This window comes from Crinia signifera, chromosome 7, assembly GCF_055691185.1.
Source record: "Crinia signifera chromosome 7, ASM5569118v1, whole genome shotgun sequence".
NCBI classification, from domain to species: Eukaryota; Metazoa; Chordata; class Amphibia; order Anura; family Myobatrachidae; genus Crinia; species Crinia signifera.
The window spans coordinates 151,081,923-151,107,993 of record NC_139223.1 but is presented as its reverse complement, the minus strand read 5'-3'; the positions used below and the strand labels follow the sequence as shown (position 1 = coordinate 151,107,993).

General features: G+C 45.2%; 2 protein-coding genes across 6 annotated transcripts in view; both read right to left on the bottom strand.

The window, feature by feature from the left end:
• The window catches only part of RBMS1 (RNA binding motif single stranded interacting protein 1), a 346,188-nt gene that overhangs the window by 24,468 nt on the left and 295,649 nt on the right, over positions 1–26,071 (bottom strand). For 3 of the 5 annotated variants that reach the window (XM_083153956.1, XM_083153958.1, XM_083153960.1), the window contains exons 5-7: positions 17,585–17,742; positions 14,920–14,999; positions 1,121–1,236 (exon numbers count right to left, since the gene is read on the bottom strand). In XM_083153956.1, the coding sequence (XP_083010082.1) occupies positions 1,121–1,236; positions 14,920–14,999; positions 17,585–17,742 (354 nt within the window). The remainder of the gene's footprint in view (positions 1–1,120; positions 1,237–14,919; positions 15,000–17,584; positions 17,743–26,071) is intronic. The other 2 variants (XM_083153957.1, XM_083153959.1) reach the window with 1 other exon arrangement.
• LOC146020672 (uncharacterized) lies at positions 7,629–9,851 on the bottom strand. The gene is made up of 2 exons (XM_083153955.1): positions 7,803–9,851; positions 7,629–7,766 (listed from the first exon to the last, which is right to left on the bottom strand). The coding sequence occupies exon 1, from the start codon at positions 9,364–9,366 to the stop codon at positions 7,993–7,995; it is 1,374 nt and encodes a 457-aa protein (XP_083010081.1). The 5' UTR covers positions 9,367–9,851; the 3' UTR covers positions 7,629–7,766; positions 7,803–7,992.

Sequence of the window (26,071 nt, the reverse complement as noted above, 5' to 3'; positions counted from 1 at the left end):
TCTGCCTCTGCGTCCCTTCTAGCTATTGCCTGAATATGGGTCTAGGAAGGTGCAGGCATGTGAAGGACCGATTATATATGAAATACAAGAGACCGGTCTGTCATACTTGCCTACTTTTGAAAACTAGTTTCAGGGAGATTATAGTTGGTAGTAGAATTTTGCCCAGTGCCCCATTGAGGAGGCGTGTCATGCTCCACCCAAAGGGCGTGTAGTAGAATTTTGACCAGTGCCCCATTGAGGAGGCGTGTCATGCTCCACACAAAGGGCGTGTCTATTTCCATATATGGAGAGATTGTGAAAAGAGATTGTGACCGTGGCACCTAGAAATGTGGGTGTGTACTACTACATCTGAGATGAACCTTTAAAACCGACATATCCAAATGTAGATGGGCCCCAAAGCAGTTAATAAGAGCTACTGTACTGTAATAAAAATGTATCTATCTCTCATTCCTTTTTTATCCCAAAAATGTAACAGTGTAATGTGGGCTAGGTGAAATGAGGGAGATTGCTAGACTAATGAGGGAGAGAGGGAGATTGCTGCTATTTCAGGGAGTCTCCTGCAGAATGCAGGAGGGTAGGCAACTATGCGGTCTGTCCTGTGTAAACACACTGCTATGGTTAGAACACGAACTATTTTCTTTCCCACTATGGACACAAGAGTAGAATATATGTTGCCTACATCTTCCTTGTCTATGATCTGTGTGGATAGATTGCGGTCTACTTATCATATTGGGGGGCTTCACCTGGCCTGGGATTGGAATTATATGAGAATTGTATAGTCCCATCTCCACCTTTCCCAGATAAGTATTTTCTAAGGTGTCCCTGCACGCCTTTGTCCTAAATATTTCTCAGTGCCCCGTTATGCATGGTTATAGATTGGTTTTGAATGGCTATAGAAAAAAAAAAGAATTGTCTCTTGTTGCACGGAGCCAAGCTGCATTGCTGCGAAAAAAGTTATGAGAGGAATATGTAAGAGTTACACAAGCAAATGCCCAGATGAAGAAGATGAAAGGGATGGCACACACCCAAGCAGCAGCCGCTCCAAGCCAAAAACTCTGTGCGTCACGTTTTTAAACTACTCATCCATGCACCCACCCAGAAATTTCATGGAAGGACTTACAAGTCTCACCTCGCCCTCTCTCGGCCAGGCTCTTCCATTTTGGACGTATTTGTTCTGCGACTGTCTCTTCTTTTGCCCTCCATCAGCAAACTTGCACAGCAGGGCTTCTGTAGGAGCTGTGGAGACGAGCAATGGAGTCACTAACACAGCAATATGAAAACCATATAACCAAACTGCTTCATAAAGACTCTGGGGACACAATACAGTCAATGTAAATTAATTCATGTTCTTCCGTAAGTCTATGAAATGTCATCAATTGAACAATATGCCAATCTTTACCACAGGAGTTATTCTAGTAACTTTTTTGCACCAAAAATGCACATGGTGCCCCAATTGTTGGCAGGACAGTCTCGATTTGCCAAGAGGGGTGGGGATAGGGGTGTTGGGGGTTATTCTCCTGAGGCTTGCCATGCTGCAAACATGTTAGTAATGATAAAGATGGGTGATTGGTGTCAGCTTGTTCTGAAATCTGCCCAGATGTCTGCAGCCATAGAGTAGGATCTTAGAACCACATGACATTGATTTTGATGACCCATAATTTGATCGGTGACATGCAGTGAAAGGATTCTCCAAAACATCTTTGATAAGCATTCACTTTAAAGAGAAGTTCCCATGAAGTTCCCATTTGATTGCTTGAGTCTTCTTTATTTAATGTCAACAATTCTTTTATTTAGGCCGCCCTACACTAGAACGATGTACACACGATCCGCACAATTTCGACGTGTCGTGCGACAGATCATGGTGCACTGAGCGCATGATGCGTGGTCCCATGGGTCGAGTGTTCGGCCCGCAGATCAGACGTGCTGCACATCTGATCCGTTGGCTTCCAATTCGGTCACAAGAGGATCGTATGTGCTTTTAAAGCTTGTTCAACTGCACTTACCAGCTGCATACGACCAGGTGATTTTGGTGTGTGTGGGGGCCTTTTCTATTATGGGTGGTACTTGTGAAACCGGTTTTCCACCAGGGTTTGCATGATGGAGATTTCATTGGAGAAACCTGGCAAATGTCTCTACGTATACGACAAAAAGGGAAATGCCCCCTCTCAGGTGAAAACACCATTTTATTCTCAGATTGCGCTTTTATCAGTTAATAAAGACCTTGGGATTTTTTTTCAGCAATGAAGCCAAGGAATGACATAAACCACTGTGATTTCAACTTGGCCGTCTTAAATCATAATACATAATTCATTATTATAAGAAATATAAAAATTTTCACTGATCAGATACATTCAGGTTATTCAAAACATTAAACAATATTTCAGCCAGCAGGTGGGTGTTCTTCTTGCTCTCTGTGCAAGGATTTTTCCCACCCATATACACCCACCTGGCAACCAATGTATTACAGCAGCATTACCATTTCCTCTTTCAGGGCAATAAATAACAATTTGGGCGTAAAACTTTAAGAGGAGGATATCTGCTTCCAGGGAATCACTGTCTGTGCTACAGATGAATTAATCAAGTAGACTGCAGTCCTCTTTGGGGCTAATTTACAGCTTGCGGCCCTGTGCGCAGTCATCCCTGTTCTCCAGTCTTTACACGATATCTACAGAACAATTTCGGAATGATCCCAGTACACCTGCTGCGTAGTGCGCCAAGAAAGCTCACAGTATCTCAACAAGACTAATTATTCCATTTTATCCACTCTCTGCTCCGTCTCTGAATCTACAGCGGCCTCGAGCACACTCATTTTGTAACAAAAGGCAAGAACAGAGGAAGCCTACATCCTGACTGAGATATACAGCTTCACAATTAAAGCACTGCTATATATGATGGAAACCAAATCCTCTGCAATCTTATTAACAATGCGCCCTTAATAGCTGCAGTCAGCGTATCTTGTTATTGGCAAGCGGATGACTTGGAGACGGATACTGTCTCTTCCGGGTAAGATATGAATGCATTATCTGGCAATACAATTTAGGAAGAGCTTCGTAGGAACAATAACAAGCACCCGACAATGCTGTAAGAAGGCATTTCTCATAACTATTACATGCTGGGTTTTAAAATCTAGAGTATCTTTATTATTAATAATCGTCTCTAAGACAAACTACGCTGAAGTCAAATAATAGGATATGAACTTGTACTGGTTTAAGCGGCAACAAAAATCTTTTTTCTATTGTGCGTAGGATTCTTGCTTTATTCCTAATGCCCCAAAAACATAATGATAGGGTAATTTGCTTCTCATTAAATTAGTCCTAACGCAAGTGTGTTTGTCTGCCTGTGGTAGGGAAATTAGATTGTAAGCTTCAATGGGGCAGATGCAAGCGAATAACGATTCTCTGTGCAATGCTGTGTAAAAGACCTATATAAAAGATTACAATGATAATCATTTTAATGCAAGTGTGCACACGCTTCAATGCAGGATCATTTTTGACCCTGAATCGAACAGTGTTAACGTCCTTCGATCCTGACGCGCGGTCACGCGCCGTCCTCCCTTCCGCTCGATTCCGGCAACCTGCTATCAGCCATATCAAATCGGTATTGATGGCCACTAGGATCGAAGCGTGTGTACACCCCTTAAATAACATAACTGCATTCCTAATTCCTATTATATAAACACTACTGGCGTGATCATGGATCATCCCTCCACGGCCCTGTGTGGAGTTTGTATAGTCTCCACATGCTTGTGTTGTTTTCCTCACAGTAATCCTGCTTCATTCCACATTGCAAAAATACGGTAAGGATGTGCATGTATGGGTGTTTACGAGACACCAGGTCATCTTATAGGACTGCAATTAGTAATGTATGACATCACTCACGTAAGTTGTAATCTAGTTTTGTCATTTTCTTTACCTTGACTTTATGTGACATTGTGATGGCTTCAATGCTCTGACAAGCTATAAAAGTAACTTCAGAGAAGATTTTAATACCCAGCACACCTTTATTTGAATATAAACCTCATTAGAGGCGTGTCTGAAAATACTGTACTGGAATGACAATTTAAAAGGTAGGTTTATGATCCTATGGACATAAATTATTCTTTATCTTTATAACTGGGTAACGCCAACAGCGATTGTATCAAACCTAAAAGGAGTAATATAATGATGTTTCATATCCTTTTTACAAAACAACGTAGCTCATAAATCTTTCCCCCAGCATATGCTGTAATTACTGCCAGCCCAGGTTCTCTATCAGGGAGGTTTGCCGGTTGATGCATCTCTGGTGAATCACTTTTAATTCAATTCATTTCTAAATCATTTATCCTGGTGATTCACAGACCTGGGAAAAACATGTTCCGAGCACCAGAGTCACCTGAATAAGGGAGGGCTTGCGGAAAGAGAGACCTTTACTGGAGAAAACTAAACACTTCATCTTAATTTGCATTACATACTTGTGTAATGATCGTTAGGACAATACAATAGAAAACTAAAACAAAAACAAAACAACATTTTCCCTGTTCATTAACATATGCTTTGTATAGATCTCCATTGCATATACAAAATAGGATTTTGGGTACCTACCGGTAAATCCTTTTCTCGTAGTCCATATGGGATACTGGGCTTCACTACTATGGGGATTGAGACCTCCGCAGGAGAGACAGGCACATAAAAGAACTTTCAGTGTGGGTGCACTGGCTCCTCCCCTCAATCTCCCTCCACTAGTCAGTTAATGCAAAAACTGTGCCGAAGGAGAGCATGTGAGGAGTATGTGATAATGTATTGTGGTGAGATTCATCCAGCACACCCAACCGAACAACAACATATAAAAGAGGTGAATCCTAACAACTTAAGAGGACACCTGTAACTAGAAAACAAATCTATAGACATATCTATCCTATAGAAAACCAAGGCAATAAGCCTAACAATGAAATAGTATCTGACAGCAGAAAAGCCGCACCGAGGTGGGCTCCCAGTATCCCATATGGACTACGAGAAAAGGATTTACCGGTAGGTACCCAAAATCCTATTTTCTCTACCGTCCAATGGGATACTGGGCTTCACTACTATGGGGAGGTCCCAAAGCTACCAGAACGGGTGGGAACGTGCGGATTCTGCTGTAGAACCGCATTCCCGAACTGGGAATCCTCCCTGGCCAGGGTGTCAAACTTGTAGAACTTCACAAATGTGTGTTGCCCTGACCAAGTTGCGGCCCTACAGAGCTGCATTGCCGACACCCCTCGAGCAGCCGCCCAAGAGGTACCTACAGACCTGGTTGAATGAGCCTTTACTGAGAAAGGAAGCGATAAACCAGCTGATGCATAAGCCTGTTGGATAGTACATCTTATCCATCTGGCAATGGTACGCGTTGAAGCAGGTAAACCCTTCTTCTGCGCATCATAAAGCACAAACAGGCTGTCCGTCTTACGGATCCTAGCTGTGCGCTTGACATACCCCTTAAGGGTGAGGACCACATCCAAGGTATCTGGTATATCAGGGTGTGTCGCGCTAGAAGGAACCACAATAGGTTGGTTTAGGTGGAAACCTGACACCACCTTTGGAAGGAATTGTGGTCTAGTCCTGAGTTCCGCCCTATCGTTGTGGAACACAAGGTAAGGGCTCCTACAAGATAAGGCCCCTAGCTCGGACACCCTCCTGGCCGAAGCTAGAGCCAGCAGAACGACTGTCTTCCACGTGAGGTGTCGCAGCTCAGACTCCTCTAGTGGAACAAACCGGGCTGATTTCAAGAAAGTAAGAACCACTTCCAAATCCCATGGTGCAGTGGGAGGCACAAAGGGGGGCTGAATCCTGAGAACCCCCTGTAAGAAGGTCTGCACTTCCGGCAAGGCCGCAATCTTTTTCTGGAAAAACACAGACAGTGCGGAGATTTGGACCTTTAAGGAACCCAATCTGAGTCCCTTATCCAAACCAGCCTGAAGGAAACGTAGCAGGCTGTTTAATCGAAAACTGGCCGGAGGCAAGCCATTCTTCTCGCACCAGGCAATATATCTTCGCCATATTACATGATAATGAGAAGCCGTCACCGGCTTCCTGGCTTTGATCATTGTAGTGACGAATGGAGACCCTTATGGACTAAGATCTGCCGCTCAACCTCCAGGCCGTTAAACGTAGCCGCTGTAAGTCCTGGAAGACGAACGGGCCCTGGAGGAGCAGGTCTTTTCTTAGGGGCAGACGCCACGGGTCTTCCACTAGCATGGCCTGAATGTCCCCGTACCAGGCCCTTCTTGGCCAATCTGGTGCCACCAGTATTGCCTCCGTCCCCTGATGCCGGAGCCGCTTTAGCACCCGAGCCAACAATGGGAGAGGTGGGAACAAGTACACCAGTTGGAAATCCCAGGTCCAGGTGAGAGCGTCCACCGCTATGGCCCCTGGGTCTCTGGTCCGTGCACAGTACCTTGCTACTTTGTGGTTCAAACGTGAAGCCATCAGGTCGATCTGAGGGAGCCCCCACAGATCCACTATGGCATTGAACACTTGCGTGTGAAGGCCCCACTCTCCCGGGTGAAGATCGTGGCGACTCAGGAAGTCCGCCTCCCAATTGTCGACCCCCGGGATAAAAATGGCAGACAGGGCCAGGACATTCTGTTCCGCCCAAGACAGAATCTTTGACGCTTCTCTCATGCAAGGCATGCTCTTGGTACCACCCTGCCGATTTATGTAGGCCACAGTGGTGGCATTGTCCGACTGGACCTGGATCGCCTTGCCCTGTAACAATGGAGCTGCCTGTAACAGGGCATAGTAAACCGCCCTCAACTCCAGCTTGTTGATATGAAGGCCCGACTCCAGTGGGGACCATCGACCCTGTAGGCGGACTCCCTGTGTCACAGCTCCCCAGCCCCTCAGGCTGGCGTCCGTGGTTACCAGAATCCAGTCCTGGATCTGGAACCGTCTGCCTGCCAACAGATTGGATGAATCTAGCCACCACTGTAGCGAGATCCTGGTTCTTGTTGCAAGGCCAATCCTTCTGCGCATCTGCAGGGGGGAGCCGGACCATTTTGTCAGAATGTCCAATTGAAAAGTCCTGGAATGGAAGCGGCCAAATTGCATTGCTTCGAATGAAGCCACCATCTTGCCTAGAAGCCGGAGGCAAAGATGGATCTGTACCAGAGGTGACTGTAAGACCTCTCTGACCAGCTGTTGTATTGCAGTGACCTTTTCCATCGGCAGAAAGACCTTTTGTTCCGATGTATCCAGGATCATGCCCAAGAAAACCATCCTCTGGGTCGGAACCAGCGATGATTTGGGCATGTTCAGGATCCACCCGTGGTCTCTTAGAACCTGTATGGACAGATTGAGAGCACTGCTTAAAGCCTCCGCCGACCCTGCCTTTATTAGCAGGTCGTCCAGGTATGGCACTACATTGACCCTTCGGAGCCTGAGTAGTGACATCATTTCCGCCATTACCTTTGTGAAAACCCGCGGGGCTGTCGACAGGCCGAAGGGCAACGCCCGGAATTGGTAATGGTCGTTCCCCAAGGCAAACCTGAGATAGATTTGGTGTGGGGGCCAAATAGGAATGTGTAGATAGGCGTCTTTGACGTCTATAGAGGCCAAGAACTCCCCTTTCTCCAGACTGGCGATCACCGAGCGCAAGGACTCCATCCTGAACTTGAACACACGCAGGAAGGGGTTCAGTGACTTTAGATTCAGGATGGGCCTTACTGAGCCGTCTGGCTTCGGGACCAGGAATAAGTTGGAATAATATCCCTGGCCCTGCTCCGTGTCTGGCACCGGTACAATTACCTGAGACTGAAGCAGCCTGGAAATGGCCCCCTGAAGGAGCACCTGATCTTCCTGGGATGCTGGGAGTGCCGACCTGAAGTATCGTCTGGGAGGAGGTTTGTCGAATTCCAGCCTGTAACCTAGAGAAATGAGACCCCTGGCCCAGGAATCCAGACCCGATGCGTCCCACACCTGGCTGAAATGCAACAATCGCGCTCCCACCGCGAGAGAGTCTCGTGGCGGGAAAACCCCGTCATGCTGCAGGCTTAGAGGAAGCCGCGGCATTTGGACGGTCCTGGGTGTTGGAGGAGCTAGGCTTCCTAAACTTGCCTCTCGTGCCCCTGCTGGCATTGGAGGCGCCCCTGGCCTTGGGGCGAAACCTGTTCCCACGAAAGGACTGCTGGGAAGCACCTGTGAAGGTACGCTTTGCAGCCGTGGGAGCTGATGGAAGGAAGGTAGATTTTCCTGCCGTGGCTTTGGAAATCCAACCGTCTAATTCACTCCCAAACAGCCATTCTCCTGTAAAGGGAATACCCTCCACACTTTTCTTTGAGTCTACGTCTGCAGACCACTGACGTAGCCACAAGGCCCGTCTGGCTGAAACTGCCATGGCTGAATTGCGCGCGTTTATTGCGCCCAATTCCTTTTGCGCCTCGCACAGGATCTTAGCGGTATCCTGAATGTGACGCAGACTGTCACCTATCTGGGCCACAGTCATGTCACCCAACAACCCTTCCTGAATCTGGGTTGACCATGTATGAATTGCCTTAGCCATCCAGCAGCTGGCTAAAACTGGGCGCTGAGATGCCCCACTAGCCGTATATATGGACTTGAGGGTAGCTTCCAGCCTCCTATCCGCCCCATCCTTAAGGGTGGATACCCCTGGGACTGGTAGCAATACCTTTTTAGAAAGGCGGGAAACAGAGGAGTCCACTACCGGTGGCTCCTCCCATTTCTTTCTGCCCAAAGGTTCAAAAGGATATGCATTTGTGAACCGTTTTGAAAGAGTAAACCTCTTATCAGGGTTTTGCCATGCAGCCCTGAAAACAGTTTCTAACTCTGCCTGCTCAGGGAAGTACACTGGCTGTTTCCTCTGAGTCATGAAAAAAGGATCTCCGTCTGTGGATGCCTCTACTGGGAGATCTAAAACATCCCTAATGGCCCTGATAAGGGGCTCGGGACCATGCACTGCCGCCTCAGGAGCTGGTTCCTGCAGACCCTGCTCCTCACCCTCCTCCAATATGTCCTCATCGTCCTCATCTGTGTCAGGATCCATCGCAGTAGCCTGCCTCTTTTGAGGCTGTGCGGGAGGAGGAGGTACATTAAGGGTATGAAGAATATCCACCCTGGCAGCTAACATGGACAATTCCCTCTGAACCCTCTGCGTTTGCTGAGTGTTAGTGGAAAGCTGTGAAGCCACAGAATCCAACAAGGTCTTTATGTTGGAGGCCCACGCAGGCTCCTGCTCGTCTGCCTGCGACGGCCCCACAAGCTGTGGGGGTACCCCACTGATCTGGGTGTCAGCACTACTGGGCTGTGGTGACATACAAGCCTCACAAGTAACCTGGGACTGTGACTTTGGCACAAACTTGGTGCTACACACCATACAAGTGAACTTTTTCACCATGATGAGATAGTACTACAATGTCTGCAGTACAACACAACCCCCACGCAGTCACACACGTGCACACACCACACTGCTGGATGTGAAAAAACAGACTATGTGTTTGTTTTATGCTGTGCTGTAACTAATCAGTGGGGAATAAACAGAGCAATTGGGGAGCCAAGTGCACCCTTAACCTGAACTCACAGATCTGGGTGAGCTGGTAACGCTAAACACAGTGATATGAACAACACAGTGTCTGAATCAGCCAGATAGCGCAGCAGCGCTAAAAAGCTATAAAAAACCTGCTGTCTCTGCCGTGCTGCAAGTACCCGGATCCACCACGCCAGTGAGGAGCCCTCTGTAATGGAGTCTGGCAGCGTGTGAAGAAGCAGGAAGTGACAGCGCGCGCCCAGCAGAGCTTGGTCCCGCTCTGAGTGAAGCCCCGCCCCCTGTACACGGAGCTGGCGCTTCTATATATTTATACTGACATTAGGTGTAAATATATATATATATATATATATATATATATATATATATGTATCATACATTTTAACCTGAGGGGTGTCCCTGGTGGTCCAGCGGCAGCACCCCTATGCCAGTTACCAGACGCGGTGTTCACGCAGTCCCTGCTGGAGGGCCGCCATTACTAGCCGTCGTCTTGCCGCACCAGAAATGGCTGCGGGGACCCCTTGTGGGACCCCCAGCCTGTACTCACCACTGAAGTCTTCTGACCTGTCAGGGGTGTGCGGCGGCTAGGGGACTTGCTCGCCACAGCGCAATGCTGTGCGGTGACAAGTCCCACGCAGGACCTGAAATGTCCTGTAGCAGGGTCAGCTCTGCACCTGAAGAGGTCGGGGACTGACCCTTCCCCTGACACCCACGAAGCAGGACAGCTGTGTGGTCACCACAGCGCCCCAAAATAACAAACTTGAAAATAAATGTAGAAAAACTCTGGAGCATCCAGAAGCACTGCCTCTCCTGAGGCACATTTTTCAAAACTGACTAGTGGAGGGAGATTGAGGGGAGGAGCCAGTGCACCCACACTGAAAGTTCTTTTATGTGCCTGTCTCTCCTGCGGAGGTCTCAATCCCCATAGTAGTGAAGCCCAGTATCCCATTGGACGGTAGAGAAAATAAAGCTACCTCTGACTGATCTACAGCATAAACATTCTGATTTATTTTTGTGATAATATGATCCTTAGGTGGCACTGTTGTGTCTCAATCAGGTATGGGTCCTTATGTCAGCAACAGCTTACGACAACAGCTAGGTCGACAGTCAAAAGGACAACGTGAGTTTCTTTTTGGTTCCGAATGTCAACATGGCCATGCAGCGGGCACAGTGCCGGGCGGATTCTATTCTTCCTCCGCACCCTAGTGGATGGTAGGGCACAAAATACCGCTGGTTGGCTCAAAAAATAATGTGAAAAACTCATGTCGACCTAGCCATTGTTGACCTAATGCTTGAGTCAACTTTAGTCTACCTATTTCATGTGTCGTTCTAAGCAAAGTCGACCTTCAGTGGTCAATGGATATGTTGGAATGTATTAAATGTGGGACAAAGGCTATGTATAGATTATAAACATATATAAATAAGCTTCCACAATTAAGAGAGCAGTAATCTTAATATTAGCTGGGTCGGATTCCATTAATAGTCTTCCTAATACTATGACCCTGTTTTACTAATTGACTAACATTGTCCTGCAGTTGTGGAAAGATCATACAGCCCCAGGAGTAGGTTGGAAAAAAATGCAGGGTAGTTACCCAGAGGCTATTGCCCCAAGCAAGATACTGGGTTTGGAACCACACACCCTCTTGGTTTGTATCAATCAATCTATATATCTATGAGGTGAAGTACAGAACCGCGAGAGACCAATAGAAGCAACTTAATGGACCAAATTATTCCTTTGTGCGATAAAAAATGCCATAATGGAAAGTGAAAGTGATACTGATCAATTTCAAACTTGCTGGATATGGAGCGAGAGCTGTAAAGACAGAGATTGGAGGTACAGGTAGAGTCGCCCTCATCCGGAGATCTCTTATCTGAACTATTCCAAAAACCGTGTTTTTCTTTTCCCGAAGTCCACGGCGGCCTTCAGGAACATCTTCAGCGGTCCCAGGAGTGCATTGCACTGGTGCGTTGGTGACGGCACCAGCGCGCCTGCAAACTCACGCAATGCGCCCCTGGGACAGCTGAAGAAGATCCTGAAGGCCACCTTGGACAATGGGGGACGATATGGGACCATCGGGGGACCAGGTAAGTATGTTAAAAAATAATAAAAAAAAAAAAAAATCCCTTATCCGAAATGCTCGTGGTCCCGATCATTTCGGATGAGTGATACTCAACCTGTATGGGCAAATTCGGCATGGGGTGGAGAGTTTGTTACCTAAAAATGGTCACAGCTTAAAATGAAAGTACATTGCAGAAGCCGTCATTTTGACAGGCTTTTCACTAGTAATATATAAAAATGGGCCAAAAGCAGTAACCATGCTTGTTATTGCACTCTTGTGTTGAAGGTGGCTACCAATTTTTCCTTCCTGAGGTACTGTAAAGAATAGTAAACCTTATTTAGGAATTTTAGCACTACAAAAAAAGCTTTTCAATGCCATATTGCCTCTTCAAAAGGGATGAGATGTGCCATAGATAGAAATCCATGAAATCTGCAACATTTGGGAGGGAAACATGTGACCAAAGGGGAGGCAAATCCACTTCTGGGAAAAACTTTATAAATCTTTAAAGTAATTACTTTAATCCCTTGGCATCAAATCACCAGAGTGGTGGGTGCTAACAGTATGCACCCATTATCCCTGGGTTTCGGTGGTTCTTCTCAAAGGACTGCCCAGAAATGGTGGCTATAGGTGATCAATCAGGATTCCTAATGATTTCCTTGCTCAACAACCTCCTCCCTTATTCAAAATATTTTAGAATAGTTACCAATGCAAACTTATGCAAATTATTCTCTATTATATATATATATATATATATATATATATATATATATATATATATATATATATATTATGGGCTAGAACGATAGTCTGGTAAATGATTGGGTAAGAGGCTGTGAGGCCCGGTCAGCAGAGGAGTGCATTAGTATTTTTGTCCAGTAATTTGCCGAGTAGAATCCGTGAAGTCTCTTGATCTGACGCCTGAATAATAACATCTGTGAAATAAATCCTACCTCCTACTTGTGTGGACACATTGCCAATGGATACAGTTGTTGGGCCTGTAAATTGGTTCCATGAACAGAAAAATATCTATTATACGTCTCACGATGTTCTATGCTCAGCGTGAAAAGAATTAACCACAGGAAACAGGTCTTTTCTCAAGTGTGTTTGTTATAGATTAGATCAAAAATAAAACTACAGGGTTAACATGTAGAAGAATGTGTAAAGGAACTGAACATTGTAAATATTTGAATGTCTATGTCCCCAGATTATGACTGAATGCTGAGAATTTGGAAAATTGCCAGGGTTTGTTTGCCAATTCACCGACATGGATTATGATGAACAATACAAGGTCCAGGTTTTATTGTCTAAAAATGTATATATTAAAAATTATGGTAGGATAGTTTTTGGACTAACGCAACATAAAACTTAATTTCCCCCAGGGTTATTCAACCACTTTCTAGTGATCAATGAGTGCTAGTTATAAATATGTAATCTCACGTACCTGTACCCTGTTTTCTATACTGCTGTTGTGCTATACTGGTAGTAGGAGGGAGGATCACCTTGTAAACTGTGGCTGGTTTGAGAATATGCCACCTTAATCATGTGATCTTATATTTCCTATAGCAACTGCATACTAGTGATATATACATCACAATTATGCATTTTACCTATCTATCTAAATGTACGGTTTCCAGGCAGCGTATCTCCCAAGAACCAGCTCACCATTTATAATTAGTTGTAAGGGATTTTGTCACTACGGTCATTACACTTTATGTCCTTTTCCAGATCCTCGGGATCCCCAAAAATTGGTATTGGAAGCATATGCCAGTAAAACCCCAAAACAGAGATATTGGTTTATGGGCCCTGAAGTCGGAGGTCTCATTTTCTAAGGCATCCCCCTCACCAGGTCAAAACTATATTAGAAGATCAATATGTTCCCTATTCCAGTTCACTCTTTCTGACAAAATCCTTCTTAGATAGACAAAACCATGTGCACTGCAGGAGGGCAGATGTAAAATGTGCAGAGAGAATTAGATTTGGGTGAGTTATTTTGTTTATGTGCAGGGAAAATACTGACTGCTTTATTTTTACACTGCAATATAGATCTCACTTTGAAGTAAAACCCCACCCAAATCTAATTCTCTCTGCACAAGTAACACCTGCCCCACCTGCAGTGCACATGGTTTTGTCCATCTAAGAAGGATTTTGTCAGAAAGAGTGAACTAGAATAAGGCTCATACTGACAATCAATCCAAGAGTCCTTTGCTCATTTGCACACAGGCGGTGTCATTTTGCAAAAACATTTTTGAAACCTTTATGCATTTGAGGAATTGTGCTCAATTTGAAACCCTTTAGTTTTAGCACAATCTCTGTTCTTTCAACAAACCTCTTAGCCCGTGAAGTGAAGACTACAGATCTGTGTGAAATTATTGTTCAAATAAAACGATTGTGATAGCTTATAGTAGGTAAAACCCAAGACCTGCCTAGTTAATCACTCCTTGACGTTCCCTTAGTGGTGGCAGTGAGAACTATGATATTAGTGAGTGCCAACTTGACTAATCGGTAATGGGTTTCACAATGAGGTATCTGGGAACCTGCTGATTATTACAGTGACTGGGGGACCAGAGTGCGAGGATAACTGAAGAGGCAAGAAGGGAACATCAACCAGGCACTAAGTAGCTAAATAAAGTTGTAACCTCACTTCACAGGATCAGCAAAGAGTGTCCTGTTTTGCAATAATGAGAGGTGCTTTTGCTAGAACCTTACTTGACTTGTGAATCTGCACTGCACTCTCCATTTACATGACAAGAGACAAGACTGCAGAACTCCGAGAAGGTGGATTTTATTGCAACTAAAATGCTGTTCTCTAAAAGATAAATGCTTAGGGTTTGCAAGAGTCTTGATCATGATCTGGGTCTGTATAAGTTATACCGGTGTCTTTTAAATAACCTGAAAGTGGGATATTCACGCACAGGTGTGAATATCCCACAGGGTTGGCTGGCAAGATATGGTCACCTCATTTTGAAAGACAACCAACTTCCCTGACAGTACTGATGAATACCTATATAGCTTTAACATAAGTGAGACCTTTCTGTAAAGCCCTATTGTCTTGGAAATTTGGTAAACACAATACAAATATGAAATAATTGTAATGATTTAAAATGGCAGCACAATGGCAATAAATAATACTGTATGATGATATGAACACATGGGCAAAACTAAAATATGATTTTGGTCTATGATGCAGATCATGTCCAAGCCAAACATAACAGTCATCTGAAGGGGGGGGAAACACTCCATGAAAAATTTAGCTACTCCTCAAACGTGTCATTTTTAGGGCACCTGTCCTCCTATAAAACATATGAACCTGCTGAAGTCACTATCAAACAAAAATAAAATGACAAACCTGAAACACCGGGAAGAGTCTTAATAAACTTTCCATTAAAATGATTGATGACAGCTTCACATTTCTCTGTCGATTCCATCCTGAAATTGAAGGAAAGGGAAGATTAATAACACACTGGCATAGCAATAAAGAAGACTACTGTAAAAGGTGCACTACGAAGGTGTGTTTTTCTTTTTCTACTCACCCCACCCAGTTATCTGGTATTGCAGGTGGAGACCCCAGGAAAAAATGCAAGACTTTGGGGGTGATTCAACACCGGTCACTAAGCAGGGTGCTTAGGGAGTGGCTTAATGCCGTCTGGCCAAACAACCCCTACCCCCCTCCGCCGAATCTCCTCGGTAACATGCAAGGGGATGTATGCAAACACACCCCCTGACATGCGGCCCAAGAGGAAAGAAATCATTTGATGGTCGCAGAGTGATCCTGAATCGGCCTCCTTGTGCGCAAGAGCATTTAAAAGCAGCCGCAGTGGTCTGTACTATAAACTTTAAGAAATCATACACCATATAAATTTTGAAGATACCCTTTGGGTTCTTTCACAGACCACACAAATGGAATGATGTGTGAAGGGATCGGGTTTGCCACACAAATGGAATAATGTGTGAAGGGGGTCGGGTTTAGGACAAAGCCCACCTTAATTCTGGAACCCCCTTAAATACAGCGCTCACACAGATAAGGAATAGGTGCATGTGGGTGCACCATCCCAATCAAAAACACATAAGCAGGACATACAGTGGGGACTTCTGGACCTCCACAGTTTGCTTTATTTACTAACATGCTGACCTTTCTCTGTTCACCACTGGTATGGGTATACATTTTATTTTGTTTCTGAGCCAATTATCTTTCTGTATACTCTTGTTTCATGACCAATTGTTACATGTTTATTTAAGCTACAGAGCTAATTATTTGCTGTATTTTTAGGTTTTCTAGTTTTAGCTAAGCTAATTCCTTAGCATATATTTGATTTTAATAAATGCTTGGTACTTTATTCCACTTGTGCGATAAAGCTAAGCGCCCAAAGGGTCTTAACAACATTTTATAAGAGACCCTTAAAGTTTGTGTATATGTGTGGGATTGGACTGGGGGTTGTGAAATGACCAATCACAAGTAGTATCTTCACATCTGTGGATTACAGTTACTTTTTTAACTCACTCCACCTCTCCTCTATTCTGTATGGAAATGCAAGAAGAAACCATGGAAAGTCAGTGAAGTTATACCCCTTTTACACCAGAAACAAATTATCGGGTTAAAGATTTTCGACCCAGGAATTTGATGAAAAACACGGGTTTGGTACTTGTGTATTTTGGCGGCGCCCCCGATGTCCGTCGTACGACGAACAGATCGCGTCGCATCGCATGCCATGCACCCGATGGCATGCGATGCGACGCGATTTTGACCCCCTATACGACCAAAAATCGTATAAGCACCCTAAAGGGTGCTTTTGAGCACCCAAATGGGTGCTTACAATGTTAAATGCACCCCCACGCCACCCCCCCACTATAAACGTGAACCCGAAGCGTGGCGAGCGCAGCGAGCCCGCGAGGGGCGGCGGTACGCGTCCTACGACCTTTTCATACCCCCACTATCCACGTCGGCGTGGAGTTGAGAATAGAATAGTGTGGCGAGCGCAGCGAGCCACCGAGCCCGAAGCGTGGCGAGCCCCGCGAGGGGACGCGGATACCTTCACAGTTATACGCGTCCCCTCGCGGGCTTCACAGGTGTCCGTGGCGACGCGGACACCTGTGAAGCCCGCGAGGGGAAGCGTTTACCTGTGAAGGTATCCGCGTCCCCTCGCGGGGCTCGCTGCGCTCGCCACGCTTCGGGCTCGGTGGCTCGCTGCGCTCGCCACACTATTCTATTCTCAACTCCACGCCGACGTGGATAGTGGGGGTATGAAAAGGTCGTAGGACGCGTACCGCCGCCCCTCGCGGGCTCGCTGCGCTCGCCACGCTTCGGGTTCACGTTTATAGTGGGGGGTGGCGTGGGGGTGCTTTAACATTGTAAGCACCCATTTGGGTGCTTAACATAGTATAAGCACCCATTAGGGTGCTTATACAATGTTTAATCGCATCGCATCGCATCGTATGGCATCGTATGCCATGTACAATGGCATACAATTTCAAAATTGTATGCCATCGTGCTCTATCGTACGATATCGCGTCGCATCGCATACCATCGTATGTGTTATGGTATGCGATGCGATGGGCGCCGCCAAAATACACAAGTACCACGGGTTTTTCTTTGGTGTGAAAGGGTCAACGCGGGTCTTAAATCCCGGCACTCCGACCCTGATCTTGACCAGGGTCAGAGTGCCAGGATTTAAGACCCGTGTCGACCCTTTCCCACCAAAGAAAAATTTGGGTTTTTCAGCAAATTTACGGGTTGAAAAGCTTTAACTCTGTAATTCGCGGGTGGTGTGAATTGGGGTCAGGCTGCACCCGGCAAAATGACCGGGCACTCAAAAATGCTGGGTAATTGGCAGGTGGCCGGTGTGAAAGGGGTATTAGTAAAATGTGATCTGCAATGACAAATCAGGGCTGGATTTCTTCAGTACAGCACCCTTTCAGACCGCTGCAATAGCAATAGATATAATGAGGGGAATGGTCTTTATAAACCTACAATAAAGACTCATAATAAGTAATAAACTACAAATCAGAAACCTCACCTTGCAAACCCAACACCACGACTGGTACCACTGGAATCACGGAGTATCCTTGTAGATATAACCTGGCCAAATGGCTTCAGCATATTTTCAAGCTCTTGCTCATCCATGGAGAGTGGCAAATTAGAGATATACAGGTTTGTTGGGTCCTGTTCTTGTTGCTAAAGAAAAGAAAGGATATATTTAGAACTATTTAACAGTGTTAACATGACCCCTTGCCCCTTTGCCAAAGCTTCAGCTTAACCACAAGAAGAGATTAGAAATGCTCTACAAACAAGTTGAAAGCATTACCAGTAACCACAGCGGCATGCAGGGGCGAGCTTAGAACAAGGCAGCTGTTTTACACTGCAGGATTTGGATGAAGGACAACGCAAAAAAGAAAGCATTCCTAAAACTGAATCAGTGGGACATATCGTATACACGAATAGAAGGAATTGTTCTCCTTTAAAATAAGGGTCTAAAATAAAGGTACAGTTTTATTTAACACAAGAGGCAGAAGAATGACTTTGCACTTGTAGATAGATCACCACTATAGAAGATGCTAAAATGGCACACCGCTTGTATCACCAATGAGGATTTTGGAATCTTGTTTTGATTGGAGGCCCTTAAAACTTGCACTATGGACATTTTGTAACAAAGGATACTATTGTGCTTTGTCCCTGCATTAAACACCACCTTAGCCAGTAATGAGCTTCTCCAACAGCTGAGAGTTACGGAAGGTGTTGCTTGCAACCTTTTAAAGCAACTGACCAAAAGCAGTTTAAAGGTCCATACACACTGGGCGACTATGCCCAGTGCGTATGGACAGCGATGATCGCCATCATCAATAAGGGGAAAGCCGCTCAGTGCATACACATCGAGTGGCTTTCCCCCTGCCCGGCACCGTCAGCGGGGAGAGGACAATTTTGCATAGTGCAACGCTATGCAAAGACGTCCTCAAAGCCACTCATCTGCTGGTTATACCAGCAGATGAACGTCTTTCTGGGTGATGATGTAGGAGTGCGCAGCAGCGCTCACCACCGGAGAATACACACTGGGCGGCTTTGAGCTGAAAGTCGCTCAAAACAGCATGTTTGAGCGGCTTTCAGCTCAAAGTCACCCAGTGTGTATGGGCCTTTAGAGGAAGGCATTCAGTGCCAAGGATGGTGGCATGTGTACTACATGGGTACATTGGAAGGACGTATGATTGATGTATCCTGGTTCTCCTTGAACTCTCCATATTTCAATATGGTACAGTTTAGAAACCCTAAGGTGGCAGAATGATGGACCTACGTATCTCTGCATTGTAACTGCATACTATACTTGCTATCTCAGGCGATAAAGACTGATTGTAGACATCACTTTTAATTAATAAAAGTAGAGGTTCTGCCTGCATTTCTTTGATATACTAAAAAATAATCCAATGACCAGTGGTTCCCAAATATTTTTCATGGCACCCCTAGGCCAAAAGTTTGTTACTGAGAATTTCAGAAAAAAGTTGTGCTCATAAGTCATTCTTTAAGCCCAGTTATGTGGTGAGGGATAGGATTCTGTTCGTTTTAGCCACATATTTTAGGATTGGAAGCCACAAGCACTGGTTTTGCCTGTTACATTGACCATAAATAATTTGAATTGGTCCTGCACCATCAACCCAAGGCACCCCTGCAAGTGCTCTGAGGCACCCCAGGGTGACACGCCACACTGTTTGGGAACCACTGGACTAAGTACTTCTACCACTCAGCACTGTGATTGTGGGGCGGTAATCACGGAAGTCTCCGAGTAGGGCGGGAGCCTGTGAGCCCTCTGATGTGTGGAGCCAGGTGAATGCTGGGAGAGTTGGGTCGCGCTAACGTGGCGCTCTAGCCTGCACGGCCGAGATTGAATGACTACCTGACTGGTCTGGACCGAGAGGTAGTTGGTACGCACACACCAGCTGCCGACGGGAGCGTGGAACAAGGACGCTGCTGCACAATACCGCAAAGCCCTAATACCTGTGGCCGGAGTGCCTGGCGAGCCCGTACAGCTGAGAGATCTAAGGTAAACAGGCGGCTATCAAGAGGAGACAGCGCCGACGGGAGCGAGGAACAGGACGCTGCTGCACACTACAGCACAGCCCTGCTATTTGTGACTGGACAGTACTGGGAGCCTGTACAGCTGGGGGATCCGAGGCAGCCAGGCGGCTATTGAGAGGAGACAGCGCCGGGACGTGCCTACCTGTGGAGGGGGGAAACTAGGAGTGCGGTGCAGCGTGGAGAGGTGGCCTCTCACGGGACGGACAGAGGTGCCAGGAGAGTGGATGGAAAGTCCCTGACATACCAGGAGTCTGTTCGGGCGTTAAACAGCTGACCCAGAGGATACAAACTGGGAGCAGCAGGAGCAGGCTGTATATCCCTTACACTGACACAGGCCACTGCTGAGAGAGATCTCCGGAGAGGGGGTGCACGACAGAACTGAGTGAGTACTCGACTTATAAATACTGTGCACTAAGATTTGGAGGCATGTGGTGGTGAATGGAAAGGTGGCCAGGGACAGAACCAAAGCAGGAGGGAAACGGCCGGCCCGGAGAGTATAAATCCAGACTGGTTGTGTATATAAACACTGAGTGGAGCTGTAAAACAAGTGAGGCAAGGTCTGCCTAATACGCAGCACCCACATAGTAAATATGAGGAAGGCCGGACAGGCAGCCGCAGCAGCAGCGGCTGCTGCCAAACTGGAAAAATACGCAAGGGACAGCACAAATCAGCAGAAGGCCCAGAATAAAGGGAAACGGGACTCAGTGTCACCAAATGAATCTGCCCTGCTGAATTCTACAATGTCTGATATGGTACCAGAGGCCACCTTTCAGAAACTACTAGAGGCCATTAATGGGAGTGAGGAGAGACTAAGTGGCAAGTTTGAGCAAATGCAAGCCGAAATCACCCTGCTAAGACAATCGGTGCAAAGCATACAGACCCGGGTGAATGAGACAGAAGCTAGAATATCCCAGCTAGAGGATACTCAGAATCCTATGGTAGAGCAAATTAAAAAATTAACAGGGACGGTGGTACAGGTCCAGAGTCAAATTGCCGATATGGAAGGGCGCCTTAGACGCAATAACATTAGACTAATCGGGGTTCCCGAAAAAACGGAGGGGGAGAGTGCCGAAAACTGGTTAGAATCCTGGCTGACAACTCAGTATGGCAGAGACTCGCTCTCAGCACAGTTCTGCATAGAGAGAGCCCACAGGGTCCCTATGAAAGCCCCGCTACCAGGTGCCCAACCTAGAACCCTGATAGCAAAAGTCCTTAATTATCGGGATCGAGATACTATAATTCGGAAATCAAGAAATTTAGATCTGAAAATCAACGGGAACAATGTAATGATCTTCCCGGACTTTGCCAAAGAAGTGCAAAAGGAAAGAGTGAAATATGCAAACATCAAGAGACAACTAAGGGACTTAAATATTCAATACTCAATGATGTTCCCAGCTAAGCTGAGGGTAATCGTTGAAGGCAAAACCAGATTCTTTAACAACCCTGAGGAAGCATCCGACTGGCTAACAAGCTTTAAACCAAAAGCAGGAAGATAAGGAATGAGAATACGATGGACTGTGCATATATCCATGAAACAGGAATGCTGCCACTAAGCGTGAACCCTATTTTTTTTTTTTTTCTCTCTCCCATAACGTAATATAAAGCAAGTGTGTAACATCAGAGGGCCCACTCGAGAGCGTGACTACTAAATGTTTTATTGCCCCAAGTGTCTGAGTTCTGTGGGTGTGTGTGTTGGGGGGGGGGGGGGGGCGGACATTAGGTATACTGTAGTAGGGATGGTATACAGGGAGGGGGGCGGTGGGAGTAAGGGGAAACATTTGTTGCTAATAGGAGTTAGGTCATTGTGGGTAGAAAATAAGGAAAAACATGGTAAAAATTGTAACACAAGGTAAAACATGGTAAAAATTTTATACTGGAATGTTCGAGGTCTGAATGACCGGATAAAAAGAGCAACCGTGATGAACCAAATTAAGAAATATGGGGCGCAGATTATATGTTTGGGGGAAACCCATCTGATTGGGGAGAAAACTATGGCCCTGAAAAGGGCGTGGGTTGGAAGCATTTACCACTCATGTTTCTCTAGCATGGCAAGGGGCGTGTCGATAATGATCCATAAAAATGTACCCTTTGTGTGCGAGAGAAAGGAAATTGATCCGATGGGAAGATACGTGTTCCTGCAGGGAGAGCTATACAGAAACCGGGTATGCATCATGGCGGTATACATCCCTCCACCATTCCACTACGAGGTATTGGAAAAGGCAGTGGAATTTGTGGCTAGGTCAGGAGGGGCGGCGGCCTTATGCTTGGGGGATTTGAACAACGTACTTGATTCCAGCTTAGATAGATGGAGGAAGAAGGATATAGGCTCTAGTGGGGGAAATAAGGGCCTGCACAAGTTTTTGGAAGATGTGGGGTGGAGGGATTGGTGGAGGGAGAAGCACCCCGAAACACTAACATATTCATGCTACTCTAAATCATATGAAACCTTTTCACGTATAGACATGGCCCTGATGGATGAAACTATGTTCCCCCATATACAACAGGTGGAATATATGACACATGGGATTTCCGACCATGCGCCCATCTTGGTCCAGACTAGCGAACAAGTGGATAGGGGTAGGCGGATGTGGAAATGCCACTCTTCCTGGCTGAACCAGATGGGTGATGGGAGTGAGATCATTAGGGAATGGGAAATGTACTATGAGGATAATGAAGGATCAGCTCCAGAAGGGGTGGTGTGGGACGCCGGGAAAGCTGCCCTGAGAGGAGCCCTTATAAAAAAGATTGCCCAAATCAAAAAAACCTCGAGGGAGGGAAATGTAGAAGCAGAAAGGAATAGTAAAGCCAGGGAGGTGTCATATTGGCAGGAGGGGACTGAGGATGCAAGAAGGGAATGGGTAGGTGCCAAGACAGTATGGTTGGATGTAGTACAGGAACACACAGTGAGGCAGGAGTCCTTCAGGGAACACAATAAATATATACTATATGATAGACCGGGTAGCTACTTGGCACAACTAGCTAGGGGTGAAATAACCAGCTCGAAGAATATAGTATATGTGATGAGAGAGGATGGTAGTAAGGCGGAAACCACCCCTGAAATAGCTAGCGCCTTTCTTCAATACTTTAAAGAACTGTACAAGTCGATATCCCCAAGAACAAAAGAAGAGAGAACAGAATTCCTAAAGGGAATAGAGGTACCTACCTTAAGTGAAGCAGATAGAGAAGCATTGGAAAACCCCATTTCAGAACAGGAAGTTGGAGAGGCAATAAAAACTATGCCCGGGGGTAAAGCGCCAGGCTGCGATGGATTACCACCTGAAATATATAAAAAATTTGCAACCCAGATGGTGCCTAAGATTACAGGAATGTTAAATCACAGTCTGCAGCAGGGACTAATCCCGGAGTCAATGAGGGAGGCGATGATAGTACTTATATTGAAGGAAGGCAAGAACCCAACTGCAATGGAATCATTTAGGCCCATATCATTAATAAACATAGATGCCAAAATTTTGGCTAAAGTGTTAGCAAAACGGTTAGAAAGGGTGATGGATAAACTTGTACATGAGGACCAAACAGGATTTCGCAAAGAAAGGAGCACAGCAATAAATATCCGTAGGTTTTATACAAATATGCAAATCGATCAGCAAGAGGGAGACACCCCATGTACCCTCTCCTTGGATGCCGCAAAGGCATATGATAGTATAGAATGGGGATATCTATGGGAAGTGTTGGGGAGATTCGGTTTTGGGGGGAAGTTTATTAATTGGATTAAAACCTTATATGCTGCCCCAAAGGCCAGGCTACAAATTAATGGGTATGTAACGGAAACCTTTGAACTTGAGAGGGGAACAAGACAGGGGTGTCCAATGTCCCCTGCCTTGTTTAATCTGGCATTGGAACCATTGGCATGCTCCCTGAGACAAAATCCAGGGATGAGCGGTCTGGGGCGAGCCGTCGAAGGAAAAAACAAACAAGTGATTTCTGCCTATGCAGATGATATGCTAATATACATTGCGGACCAAGATAGGGAGATGCCAATTGTATTAAGAACACTGGAGGAATTTGGGCAACAGTCCGGGATAAAAATAAATTGGGATAAATCCAGTATAATGCCTGGTAAGGGAGGATGCCCAACTAGCCGGATGGAAGAGGGAGTGGTAAAATGGACAGGGAGTATGAAGTATTTGGGGGTTCACATATCAAATGACGCAAATAATTATGTCAAGATGAACCTGGAACCACTGATAAAGTGGTATCAGGGGAAAATCAAAACATGGACAAAACTGCCGTTATCCATAACGGGGAGAGTGAATGTGGTAAAGATGGTAGTACTCCCTAAGATGCTTTACATCCTTCAACAAGCACCAGCCCATATACCCGCAAGAATATTCAAAAAGATCGATAGTATAACATCAACCTTCATTTGGGGGAATAAAAGAGCTAGAATTAAAATAACCACTTTAACTAGAAATAAAAAACAAGGAGGTTTGGGTCTGCCACATTTTAAACTGTATTATATGGCAACTCAGATATGGCACCTGAAGGGCTGGGTAGCAAGAACTAGCGAGAATAGCCTAAATGAGTTAGTGGATCAGAATAGAGAAGGGGATTCCCCAAAGCAGGTTCTACTGGACCATAGCAAAGGAAAAACTCAAAAGCCACTAATCAAACAAGCTAAGAAGATCTGGGATCAGTCAAATAAAATACTGGGCTACGAGGGATTGGATCCGGAAACCCCGATCTGGGCAATAAATACCCAGGGAGGAGAAGTTAGATACAGGAAAAAAGAAGTTAAGGTTTGCTGGGGGAAATATGGAATAGCGCAAGTGGGACAAATCTATGAAGAAGGAAGGATAAAGACGTTTGAACAGCTGGCAACGGAGTACAAATTGGGAAAAAATATGTTCTATAGGTACCTCCAGCTAAGGAGTAGCTTAGGGGCAGCATATGGGAGGGAAGGGGTCAACATAGAGGACTGCCCAGTAAAGAAAATACTAGAATCAAAAAATAAAATCAAAGTAGCCGGTATATATAAAATATTGATAGGGAAGGTAGAAGATAGCCAAATAAAGAAAAACAGAAGTGAGTGGAGTAAGGATATAGGGAGTATGACCGATGAGGAATGGGATAAAGTATTGGAATCCCCTACAAAAGCAACAGCATCAATACGGTTCCAACAAATACAGCTCTTCATAGTGCACAGAGTATATGTGACCCCAGTAAAACTCAAACAATATAATAAAAGAAATAGTGATAAATGCCCCAAATGTAGAGAACAACAAGGAACACTTCTGCACATGATCTGGCAATGTAGATATGTCCAGAGATTATGGCAGGCGGTTGGCCAAGTAGCTATACGGTTGGGGCTCGACCAAAACATTCTAAATGAAAAAGTATGTATATTAAATGCACAAGTTGGCACAGATAAATACCAATCACAATGTATTGCAAACTTAGTCACATTGGTCAAGGTATTAATAGTCAGGAAATGGCTGGCACAGGACACCCCGAGTATAAAACAATGGAAAAATTTAGTAAATAACACTATTGCACATGAAAGATATATGTACTCAAAGAGAGGTTGCATAAGTAAGTTCCACCAGGTTTGGGATATTTGGATACACTCCGAATTTTATGATGGAAAATAGATAGGTTTAAAGTAACACAAGGCACACCATGCACTTTAATAGGATTAAAAAAAAACTACAGAGGAGAGATAATGACAAGACGACTTACTGGGGACAAATCTTGGGGGGGGTAGGGAGGGGGGGGGGACGGGTAGTTAATAAGATAGGGGGGGGGGGAAGGAATCCCAAGGGAAAAATGGTAGTTCGGACTGTCAGTATTGGATAGGATGTTATGTATATGTTATATATTTGCTAAAAGATGTTTGGACTTGGACTATATGGTTGTTACCACCTGACCCCCCTTGTCCTTTTCTGTGTTGTTTGTTTGTTATGTAAGAAAAAAACTGAAATAAATAAAGACTATATTTAAAAAAAAAAAAAAAAAAAAGTACTTCTACCACAAGACCATGATGGTGGTGAGGAGCTCCATGTCATTAGAAGATAATCAGATTTTAAACAACCTTTTAAGTCTTATTCCCAAATATGCGCCTAGAAAATGGTAACCCTAGTGAAGTGCTTTGTATTACAATCCATTATACTGGTAACAAACCAGACATCGCTGCTTAAGTGGCCAGAGCTGACCTGTTTATATAGGTGGTCATAGATACTATCACAGTCTGAGAACATGTGACAAAGCACCTATTTACAGACATCACAAATCATACTTGTACATGTAACGCTATACAAAATAAATGCAGTACACGTGGACATCCGCTATCGCACAATCACGCTCTCTGCCCATATTATAGTGCACATTCTGTTAAGAATCTTGGTTTGTGTGATCATACATTCAGGTCACAACCTACTTATCCTACTATACGATCTACTGCATGCAATTTTTTATATAAGGT

Bases quoted from the DNA above. Each gene is read 5' to 3' on its own strand.
- LOC146020672 (XM_083153955.1), bottom strand. From the start codon at position 9,366: ATGGTGAAAAAGTTCACTTGTATGGTGTGTAGCACCAAGTTTGTGCCA.